The sequence below is a fragment of the Nerophis ophidion genome, linkage group LG07 (genome assembly GCF_033978795.1).
Source record: "Nerophis ophidion isolate RoL-2023_Sa linkage group LG07, RoL_Noph_v1.0, whole genome shotgun sequence".
Lineage (NCBI taxonomy): Eukaryota > Metazoa > Chordata > Actinopteri > Syngnathiformes > Syngnathidae > Nerophis > Nerophis ophidion.
This window is the reverse complement of record NC_084617.1, coordinates 11,617,880-11,630,580: the sequence shown is the minus strand read 5'-3', so window position 1 is coordinate 11,630,580 and position 12,701 is coordinate 11,617,880. Positions and strand designations below refer to the sequence as shown.

Sequence of the window (12,701 nt, the reverse complement as noted above, 5' to 3'; positions counted from 1 at the left end):
TTCAATCAATCAATCAATCAAACAAAGAGGCAAGCCCATAAAAAATAGGGTTACATTACAAAAAGGCAAGTTATGCAGCATTACATTGAGTTTTAAAACAACTGTTTCTTCAGTTTGAACTAAAGTTACAATCCTTTTTTTTCCCCTTAAAACTGTTTTCTCAGATTCTCACTATCTTATCACACTGATTGCTGGTTGCGATAAGGACTCTCATTCCAACTCATTGCCCTCGCTGAGTTCAGCATGGAGTCATCGTCCCTAAAATATTAACCAACAGTGGCTTGGAGCCAACACTCATACACGTGAGGCGATTATTTTTCCTCGCACGCAAAGATGAGATCGCTCATGGCGCGGATGTATTGAAGGCCGTCCGGCTGCGTGAGCTTCAGTTCGGTCAGAGGAGGCGCTCGCCCGCAGGTGAAGTATCTGAAGGCCGGGCTGGGTGACTCAATGGCGTCTAAAAACACCTGTAAGGTGGAAATGGGAATAACTGAGGGTTAGCAAAAAATCTTCACAAAAGAACCATATTCAACATTTTGCCTTTACAAAGATAATAAATAATTTTCTGTTTTGATCGTTTACAAACCCCGTTTCCATATGAGTTGGGAAATTGTGTAAGATGTTAATATAAACGTAATGCAATTATTTGCAAATCATTTTCAACCCATATTCAGTTGAATATGCTACAAAGACAACATATTTGATGTTCAAACTCAAACATTTTTTTTTTTTTGCAAATAATAATTAACTTAGAATTTGATGCCAGCAACACGTGACAAAGACGTTGGGAAAGGTGGCAATAAATACTGACATAGTTGAGGGATGCTCATCAAACACTTATTTGGAACATCCCACAGGTGTGCAGGCTAATTGGGAACAGGTGGGTGCCATGATTGGGAATAAAAGCAGCTTCCATGAAATGCTAAGTAATTCACAAACAAGGATGGGGCGAGGGTCACCAATTTGTAAGGAAATTGTCCAACAGTTTTAGAACAACATTTTTCAATGAGCTATTGCAAGGAATTTAGGGATTCTACCATCTACGGTCCGTCCTCAGGCGGTACTGCATCAAAAACCGACATCAGTGTGTAAAGGATATCACCACATGGGCTCAGGAGCACTTCATAAAACCACTGTCAGTAACTACAGTTGGTCGTCACATCTGTAAGTGCAAGTTAAAACTCTACTATGCAAAGCGAAAGCCAATTATCAACAACACAAAGGAACGCCGCCGGCTTAGATGGACTGTTGCAAAGTGGAAAAGTGTTCTGTGGTCTGACGAGTTCACATTTCAAATTATATTTGGAAACTGTGGACGTGGTGTCTTCCGGAACAAAGAGGAAAATAACCCTCCGGATTGTTATGGGCGCAAAGTTCAAAAACCGACATCACATTGTAAAGGATATCACCACATGGGCTCAGGAGCACTTCATAAAACCACTGTCGGTAACTACAGTTGGTCGTCACATCTGTAAGTGCAAGTTAAAACTCTACTATGCAAAGCGAAAGCCAATTATCAACAACACAAAGGAACGCCGGCGGCTAAGATGGACTGTTGCAAAGTGGAAAAGTGTTCTGTGGTCTGACGAGTCCACATTTCAAATCATATTTGGAAACTGTGGACGTGGTGTCTTCCGGAACAAAGAGGAAAATAACCCTCCGGATTGTTATAGGCGCAAAGTTCAAAAACCGACATCAGTGTGTAAAGGATATCACCACATGGGCTCAGGAGCACTTCATAAAACCACTGTCAGTAACTACAGTTGGTCGTCACATCTGTAAGTGCAAGTTAAAACTGTACTATGCAAAGCGAAAGCCAATTATCAACAACATAAAGGAACGCCGTCGGCTAAGATGGACTGTTGCAAAGTGGAAAAGTGTCCTGTGGTCTGACGAGTCCACATTTCAAATTATATTTGGAAACTGTGGACGTGGTGTCTTCCGGAACAAAGAGGAAAATAACCCTCCGGATTCTTATAGGCGCAAAGTTCAAAAGCCGACATCAGTGTGTAAAGGATATCACCACATGGGCTCAGGAGCACTTCATAAAACCACTGTCAGTAACTACAGTTGGTCGTCACATCTGTAAGTGCAAGTTAAAACTGTACTATGCAAAGCGAAAGCCAATTATCAACAACACAAAGGAACGCCGGCGGCTAAGATGGACTGTTGCAAAGTGCAAAAGTGTTCTGTGGTCTGACGAGTCCACATTTCAAATTATATTTGGAAACTGTGGACGTGGTGTCTTCCGGAACAAAGAGGAAAATAACCCTCCGGATTGTTATAGGCGCAAAGTTCAAAAACCGACATCAGTGTGTAAAGGATATCACCACATGGGCTCAGGAGCACTTCATAAAACCACTGTCAGTAACTACAGTTGGTCGTCACATCTGTAAGTGCAAGTTAAAACTCTACTATGCAAAGCGAAAGCCAATTATCAACAACACAAAGGAACGCCGGCGGCTAAGATGGACTGTTGCAAAGTGGAAAAGTGTTCTGTGGTCTGACGAGTCCACATTTCAAATCATATTTGGAAACTGTGGACGTGGTGTCTTCCGGAACAAAGAGGAAAATAACCCTCCGGATTCTTATAGGCGCAAAGTTCAAAAGCCAGCATCTGTGATGGTATGGGGGTGTATCAGTGCCCAAGGCATGGGTAACTTACACATCTGTGAAGGCACCATTAATGCTGAATGGTCCATACAGGTTTTGGAACAACATATGTTGTCATCCAAGCAACGTTATCATGGACGCCCCTGCTTATTTCAGCAAAACAATGCCAAGCCACGAGTTACAACAGCGTGGCTTCGTAGTAAAAGAGTGCGGGTACTTTCCTGGCCAGCCTGCAGTCCAGACCTGTCTCCCATCAAAAATATGTGGCGCATTATGAAGCGTAAAATACGACAACAAGACCTCGGACTGTTGAACAATTTAAGCTGTACATCAAGCATTCCAGTTTCAAAGCTTCAACAACTAGTTTCCTCAGTTCCCAAACGTTTATTGAGTGTTGTTAAAAGAAAATGTGATGTAACACAGTGGTGAACATGCCCTTTCCCAACTACTTTGTCACGTGCTGCAGCCATGAAATTCTAAGTTAATTATTATTTGCAAAAAAAAATAAAGTTTATGAGTTTGAACATCAAATATCTTGTCTTTGTAGTGCATTCAATTGAATATAAGTTGAAAAGGATTTGCAAATCATTGTATTCCGTTTGTATATACATTTAACACAATTTCTCAACTCATATGGAAACGGGGTTTGTCAATCAGAGGGCCGCTTGCAACTGAGAATAATGCATGAATTTTGCCTCTAGATTTCATTATTAATCAAATAAATTGTTTTAAATAGTCTGCCGATTTTACAGTAAAAAACTTACATTTACAAAATTTTACTGTAAAATGCAGTTTGTTTTTGTTTTTTTTACAACATTTTACAGTAAATGGGGGAAAAAAAAGTACCACTATTTTTTGTTTTTTTGGGGGGGGGTTAATGGAAAAAAGCTGGCAGCTTAGTTGACAGAATTTTTGTGTACAATTGACATTGTTGTTTTACAACAGTATATTGTTAATGGAAAAAAGAGTACAAGTTATTGTGCTTATTCTGGCAACTTAGCTGCCAGTTTTTATACCGTAAAAACAAATGTGCGGTCTTTACATTTACATTAAAACACCGTTAATAACAGCAACCGTAGATTTTACAGTCCAAAACTGGCAGGTCAGTCAACAGAATTTTAACGCAAAAAGCCATAGTAGTTTTTTTCAATTTACATTAATATGCTGTAAAAAACACAGGAAAATGTGTTGTAATTTTTAAAAATTTAATGGGTCGTTTGCTGTAAAGTTAAGTAGTTTTGTTTATTTTTATTTAGACAAAAAGTTTTTCGGAAAATAAGATAATATTAAATATTAAAGTTTAAAAGGCATGCAATTTGCATGCCTTTTAAACATTAATAGTATCCAATATTGCAAGAAATATGACAGTATATTATCATACTTTCCAAACATGTTTTTGTCTGAATAAAAATAAATACAACTACTTAACTCTACAGCAAACAACCCATCAAATTAATAAAAATTACAACACATTTTCCGGTGTTCTTTTTCCGGTGTTTGAAAAGTATGATAATATATTGCAACATTTCTTGCAATATTGGATACTATAAAAGTTTAAAAGGCATGCAATTTCAAGCAGTACATATATTCTTTCTGTCAAAATGAAAATTTAAATTACATTTTGTGAGAAAATATTAATGTACTTTATTGACACATATCATTTACAGGTGTGTTTGCAAGCCGAATAAAATGATGTCGCGGGCCAGATCTGGCCCCCGGGCCTTGAGTTTGACACCTGGGATTTAGATCAAGGGTATTCAACAGGGGTTGACAGGGGCCCTCAGGGGCTCCGCAGAGGTACTGCAGAAGGCCTGTAAAATTTTGGTATGATTGAAAAAAATATGTATTCATTATTTTATTTTAATTTTTTTATGTCCTCCCTTCAAGTTTTCCACAAATGTTTTTAAATACAAATCATTTGTTGTTTTGCACTAAGCAAAATATCATTGAATAATTTCTTATAGTACCAAACACGCTTCAAATTCAATTTAAAAAATGTAATTCAGGGACCAGCGGTAGAAAATGGATGGATATAAAAAAGAAAAAAAATGTTTTCAAAATGAAATTCCACTTATCGTAATTTCTTGAATTGCCGCCGGGGCGCTAATTAATTTAAAACCTCTTCTCACTCCAACGTTTACCAAAGGCATGCGGTAAATTTAGGCCTGCGCTTATAAATTTGAGTGTGATGTAAGGACACCATCATGAAAAGCACATTTAATAAAAAAAAACGTTATTATGGTCTTATCTTTACTTATAAATGAAGTCCATGCGCAGCTCCTTCTGATCAAAAGCATCGATAACTTCTTTATACAAGTCTTCCTTATCTTTCTTCAGTTTTAAAAGTCTGTCTGTCTCGATGGAGATCTTCCTTTATTACCTCCTGCTTCGATTGAAAGTCCAGTTTAGAAAACTGTTTTATTTTAGATATGTAATCCTCCATGTTAAAAGTGCAAGCGAGAGGAAAAAATAAACACACACAGCTCACTCTTGTTGCTTGTTGTCACTTCTTCTGCAGCCGGGTAGTCGCAAAAAGGATCACTAGCGCCCTCTACCACCAGGAGGCGGGAGTCATTTAATGACTCATATTTGACACACGCAGCTACGGTATATGAATAAAACATGGCTGCTTACTGGTCTTTTTAGCATATTCAATAGCTTGGACCTCAAATCCTACTGAATAGCTCTTAATCTTCTTCCCTGTATGGGATTTCAAACTATTGAAATCAGCCTCCTCCATTTTGAAAATTATGACGGGTGAAGTGTCACTCGTGACGTGACGAGTTTGACCCTGTGGAAATTCTAGGCATATGCTAATTATTTTGCGAAACGAGTTTGACCCGGCGTTAATCCTGACCCGGCAGTAATTCTAGGCAGGTGCATACTATATACCCGGCGGTAGTTCAAGGAAATACGGTAGTTAGCCGTCGGCGTTGACCTTCACAATGTCCTCCGTGTCCTGTGCTGCATTTTGGAAGACGTGGCTGCAGTGCTGCAGGTATTTCTCATACAGGGCCAGCGTGTGGGCGTCCACATGTTGCAGGCACTCGTCGCCAAGCTCCGCCTTCTTCAGGTTGACCAGGAAGTCCGTGTTGACGGGGCCACACTCGATAAGGCTAACACTGCAGTGTAGAAGTCAATCAATTTAATCAGCCGGCTTCTTTATTCTTAAAAAACTAGACATGTTGGGACACTGACCGGATGTTGAAGTGTTGCAGGAGCACAGCTAAGCTCTCACAGGCTCCCTCGATGGCGAACTTGCTGGCACAGTACACCTCATTAAAAGGAAGACCTGGACACAAGTTTGGTCAACTTCACACAGTCTGGATGGGAAGACCGGCTGCTCGCTCACCGTGAAGACCCCCGGTGCTTCCGGTGACCAGGATACGACCCCCGTTTTGAGCCTTCATCCCGGGCAAGAAGGCCTTGATGGTCTGGATTGTTCCGAGAAGGTTGACCTCCAGGATCTGCTTCATGGAGTCCAACGATTGGACCTCCAGTGGACCCATCAACCCAACACCTGCGTTGCACACTAAACAAAGCAATGAGTGGAAGATGTCTGTCTATTAATAAACAATGAAGAATCCCTATTGAACGGAAGCCATGTTAGAGTCCTGGAAGTAGCAATCATCTGTACGGACAACATCTGAAGTAACTGTTCATTAACTAAAAGTAAAACAACAGTACAACTCAACATCCATTATTATTATTATTATTATTACTGGCTATTTTTTCACTGTACATAAAAGCTGGTATTTTTCCCCGACACCGAGTATCAGAATCTCCTTTTACACTTTGTCTGTGTGAAAATCACTGATACAAAATAGGGAGGGACAAAGTCAACCTGGTAGTTTTTTCTCCTCAGAAGGGCCTATAGGTGAGTCCCGATACAACTCTCTCACTACCGATAATAGCAATATTGGAGCCTTGCGTATTGGCCGATTCGATAAATTGGCCGACACACAAACTATAGTGTGGACTGTGAAAAAAGGCGTGATCGAGTGAAATTAGTCAAATAAAGAATATTGGTAGGTAAGAAAAAAACACTAAACTATTTATTACTAACCATGTGGAATAGACTTATGTCGGATTTTCAATTTTTTATTTTTTTTTATTTAATCTTCTTTTACAATTTTGTATTTTTGTTTTTACTTTATTAATATATATATATATATATATATATATATATATATATATATATATATATACATATATATATATATATATATATATATATATATATATATATATATATATATATATATATATATATATACATACATACATATAAACGTATATATGTAGGTGTGGGAAAAATCACAAGACTACTTCATCTCTACAGAACTGTTTCATGAGGGGTTCCCCCAATCATCAGGAGATTGAGGGAACCCCTCATGAAACAGTTCTGTAGAGATGAAGTAGTCTTGTGATTTTTCCCACACCTACATATTGTGCTCTACCACGGTATCGAGCACTATTCTCTGGATAATCCAATCAAGACATATATATATATATATATATATATATATATATATATATATATATACATATATATATATATATATATATATGTATATATATATATATATATATATACATATATATATATATATATATATATATATACATGTATATATATATATATATGTATATATATATGTATATATATATATGTATATATATATATATATATATATATATATATATATATATATACATATATATATATATATATATATAATGTGTATGTGTGTGTGTGTGTGTGTGTGTGTGTGTGTGTGTGTGTGTGTGTGTGTGTGTGGACACACCTTCTCATTCAATGGGTATTCTTTATTTTCATGACTATTTACATCGTGGATTGTCACTGAAGACATCAAAACTATGAATGAACACACGTGGAGTTATGTACTTAACAAAAAAGATGAAATAACTGAAACTATGTTTTATACTAGTGATTTAGGGCTATATAAGTAAACATTGATTGATATTCTAGTTTCTTAATAAAAAAAAAGCCACCCTTTGCTCTGCTTTTTGTTTTGCATACTCTTGGCATTCTCTCGATGAGCCACAAGAGGTAGTCACTTGAAAGGTGTCATAGTTTTGATGCCTTCAGTGACAAGCTACAAGGTGATTAGTCATGAAAATGAAGAAAAAGCATTGAAATGAGAAGGTGTCTCCAAACTTTTGTCCTGTACTGTGTGTGTGTGTATATATATATATATATATATATATATATATATATATATATATATATATATATATATATATATATATATAATCTTTAAGTTGAAGTGGAGAGGCGACTGTTTTTTGGCGACACCGAGTGGCCACAATAATTCACTAAGTTATGCTCATGACACTGTAAGTTGAATGATGCGGACACTTTTGTTACTGGATACTTTACATTACGCTTCCGTCTTGGAGACTTTGTACGTGTAAAATGGTAAATGGTAAATGGGTTGTACTTGTATAGCGCTTTTCTACCCCTTTTTAAGGAGCTCAAAGCGCTTTGGCAGTATTTCCACATTCGTCCATTCACACACACATTCACACACTGATGGCGGGAGCTGCCGTGCAAGGCGCTCACCAGGACCCATCAGGAGCAAGGGTGAAGTGTCTTGCCCAAGGACACAACGTACGTGACTAGGATGGTAGAAGGTGGGGATTGAACCAATAACCCTCAGATTGCTGGCACAGCCACTCTACCAACTGTAAGTAATATGCAAATATAAGTGGCGACTTGTCCAGGGTGTACGCCGGCTTCCGCCCGAATGCAGCTAAGATAGGCTCCAGCGACCACCCCCCCGACCCCAAAAGGGACAAGCGGTAAAAAATGGATGGATGGATAATTATTTGATACTTGTTTGCATTGACAAATGTGTTTTGTTAGACCGCAACTTCGTTCAATTAAGGACACTTATTATGTAGGTCGAGCTCGTGTGCTATTGTGTGCTTGGCTGTTGTGTAGCCGCTAGCCCCTGCGAGCTTATGGCCTACCATGTTTACCTTTAGATCGAGGAAAAGTCTAGCCTTGAGTGCTTATTGGAGGGCATTTAGATGATGCTTTTATCAGACCACTTACAGTATATCGAAATTTTATATGCAAGATGTTTGTTTGTTTGTCCTGATATCGGACTGATCAATATCAATATTGCACCAGAATATCCCTCTAAAAAAAAAGCCATCTTTTTCCTGTTTATTGTTTATGTAAGCCCTGGGCAAATTAAGGCCCGGGGGCCACGTGCAGCCCGTTAAGCTTTTCAATCTGGCGGGCTTGACATTTCCCAAATATATTTTTTTAGATCTTTAAGATGGAAACTGTAGCTGCCATTAGATAGATAGATCGATAGTATTTTATTGTTTCCTTCAGGAGAGTTCATTGAGTTGAGATCAATTTAAAAAGTAAAAAGTAAATAATGGGGGTATAAATGGAAACAAAATAAAAAAATATTACAGTGAGAATAAAAAATAAAAAGCAACAATGGGAATAAAAATATAACAGTAAAATAAGAATACAACAAAAGAAACTAGGCAGTAGTGACCATGTTATGAAAACGTATTGCACTGTTTTTTAATGACCGTAAGTCGTCAACTGTACAAAGTTATTTAATGGTTGGAATCTGCGATTTTGCATCATATACCAGTTTCTATGACAATCTAATTAGTTACTGTGGTCACCAACCTTTTTGTATCCGCGGACCGGTCAACGCTTAATAATTTGTCCCGCGGCCCGGAGGGGGGGGAGAATTCTTTTTTTAAATTTTTTTTAATTATTTTTTTTCTTGTCATGAAAAAGGGACGTTTTTGTCATGAAAAAGGGAGGTTTTTGTGGTTGGTGCACTAATTGTAAGTGTATATTGGGTTTTTTATGTTGATTTAATAAATCAATCAATCAATCAATGTTTACTTATATAGCCCTAAATCACTAGTGTCTCAAAGGGCTGCACAAACCACTACGACATCCTCGGTAGGCCCACATAAGGGCAAGGAAAACTCACACCCAGTGGGACGTCGGTGACAATGATGACTATGAGAACCTTGGAGAGGAGGAAAGCAATGGATGTCGAGCGGGTCTAACATAATACTGTGAAAGTTCAATCTATAATGGATCCAACACAGTCGCGAGAGTCCAGTCCAAAGCGGATCCAACACAGCAGCGAGAGTCCCGTTCACAGCGGAGCCAGCAGGAAACCATCCCCATTTTTTTTTTTTTTTTTTTTTTAAATATATAAAAATGAAGAAAAAATTCTTCTGCGGCCCGGTACCAATCGGTACGAGTTGAGTTTATACCAAAATGTTCTATTTTTGTTTCATCTGACCACGTGACATTCTGCTGTATCATCCATGTATCCATTTTGGTATAAACTCAATTCGTCGTGTTTGGAGGAAGAAGAATACTGAGTTGCATCCCAAGAACACCATACCTACTGTGAAGCATGGGGGTGGAAACATCATGATTTGGAGCGGTTTTTCTGCTAAGGGGACAGGATGATTGATCCGTGTTAAGGAAAGAATGAATGGGGCCATGTATCGTGAGATTTTGAGCCAAAACCTCCTTCCATCAGTGAGAGCTTTGAATGGTTGACCAAATACTTATTTTCCACCATAATTTACAAATAAATTTTTAAAAATTCCTACAATGTGAATTCCTGGATTTTTTTTTCACATTCTGTCTCTCACAGTTGAAGTGTACCTATGATGAAAATTACAGACCTCCGTCATCATTTTAAGTGGGAGAACTTGCACAATTGGTGGCTGACTAAATAGTTTTTAGCCCCACTATATGTGTACTGCATTCCTACAGATCCATTTCCTCATCTAAGGTTATCATTAAGCATTTTAAGCTTTTGTGGGCCGGGAAACACAGGAAAAACCCACCGAGAACGTCCACTCGTTTCTCCGCCACCTTGTCCCGGGCGTCCAGGATGGACTGGCGGTCGGTGACGTCCATCTGAAGAACCTCCAGGGTGTCCTTGTGCAGACCCTTGACACACTCCAGGAGACGCTCCTTCTTGGCCATGTTTCTCATGGTGGCGTACACTAAACACAGGCAAAGATGATGTGTCCTCAGTCTCTGTCTCACCGCACACAGGCGTGGACGGTTGTCCTCACCTTTGAACTTCTGTTCCGGGTGGGAGGCCAGGCGGACCGCCAGGCTGAGGCCGATGCCGGATGAGCAGCCTGTGATCAAGACCACCTCCTTGTCCATAGCGCTGCCGCCGAGTGAAGGAGACACGTCTCAGTCACCCTTTTCCCATCTCTCACCTCCCAAGGCCACATTCTTTCCAAACATTTTCCCATTATCGGACACCTGGAGTCTTCCCCTTTTTTCCCATGTCCTTGTGATTATGTTGTGTTTTGTTTTTCAATGGTTTGTTAACATCTGGGAAGGTCAGGAGTCAGGACTTTTCAATACCAATGCGGTCAATTCCATCCAACCAATTTAATATGTGGAAAAAGTTCAACCTGCAAAAGCAATACATTTGTTTTTTTTCTCAAAAGGGCGCACATCTTGAGACACACCAGAAGGGGGCAGCAGAACAACATGAAATATTCCACAATAAAAGCACCCTTCTTCTCAATGAGGGCTCAAATAACACAACATAAGGAAAAGACCAAGATTATGTTTTTTTAAATCATGATTTATTGTACCGATCGAAGCAAAATATGTCTCTATCAACACGCACGCTTTTAATTTGACTATCCCAGCTTCACTCAGTTAATTAAGGCAAAGTTTATTAATTGCAAAATGCATAAAAATATAAATAAACAAAGGCATGGTAAGATATGACCCAAAAAATGGCTTGTACGAATATATAATACATTATATATAAAGTTATGAATCAATTTAGAATTACATTAATCATTTTTACAGAACCCCTAATATATGTATACTGTATATATATATATATATATATATATATATATATATATATATATATATATATATATATATATATATATACATATACATATATGTGTATGTATGTGTGTATATATACATGTGTGTGTGTGTGTGTGTGTGTGTGTGTGTGTGTATAACATGTAACCTACACATATATATATATATATATATATATATATATATATATATATATATATATATATATATATATATATATATATATATATATATATATATATATATATCCATCCATCCATTTTCTACCGCTTATTCCCTTTGGGGTCGCTGGTGCCTAACTCAGCTACAATATATATATATATATATATATATATATATATATATATATATATATATATATATATATATATATATATATATATATATATATATATATATGTATGTATATATATATATATTGTATGTGTATATATATATATTGTATGTGTATATATATATATATATATATATATACACATATATATATACACACATGTATATATATATATATATATATATATATACACACACATATATATATATATATATATATATACACATATATATACATATATACACACACCCACACACACATATATATATATATATATATATATATACACATATATATACATATATACACACACCCACACACACATATATATATGCTACACACTTCTGGTTCAATTGTTTACCACTCCAAAATTGGTGAAGTTCAGCTAAATGTGTTGGTTTTCTGACATGGACTTGTTTCTTCAGCATTGTCCACACGTTTAAGTCAGGACTTTGGGAAGGCCATTCTAAAAACCTTCATTCTAGCCTAATTTTTTAGCCATTCCTTTACCACTTTTGACGTGTGTTAGGGGTCATTGTCCTGTTGGAACACCCAACTGCGCCCAAGACCCAACCTCCGGGCTGATGATTTTAGGTTTTCCTGAAAAATTTGGAGGTAATCGTCCTTTTTCATTGTCCCATTTACTCTCTGTAAAGCACCAGTTTCATTGGCAACAAAACAGGCCCAGAACATTATACCCCCACCACCATGCTTGACGGTTGGGGTGGTGTTCCTGGGATTAAAGTCCACACCTTTTCTCCTCCAAAAATATTGCTGGGCATTGTGGCGAAACAGCTCCATTTTTGTTTCATCCGACCACAGAACTTTCCTCCAGAAGGTCTTACCTTTGTC

At 37.5% G+C, this 12,701-nt stretch overlaps 1 protein-coding gene across 1 annotated transcript; it reads right to left on the bottom strand.

Moving 5' to 3' along the window:
* Nucleotides 1–70: 70 nt before the first annotated feature.
* LOC133555882 (estradiol 17-beta-dehydrogenase 1-like) lies at nt 71–10,851 on the bottom strand. The gene is made up of 6 exons (XM_061905337.1): nt 10,726–10,851; nt 10,492–10,653; nt 5,966–6,145; nt 5,812–5,905; nt 5,552–5,735; nt 71–467 (listed from the first exon to the last, which is right to left on the bottom strand). The coding sequence occupies exons 1-6, from the start codon at nt 10,820–10,822 to the stop codon at nt 312–314; spliced, it is 873 nt and encodes a 290-aa protein (XP_061761321.1). The 5' UTR covers nt 10,823–10,851; the 3' UTR covers nt 71–311.
* Between the last annotated feature and the right edge of the window lie 1,850 nt (nt 10,852–12,701).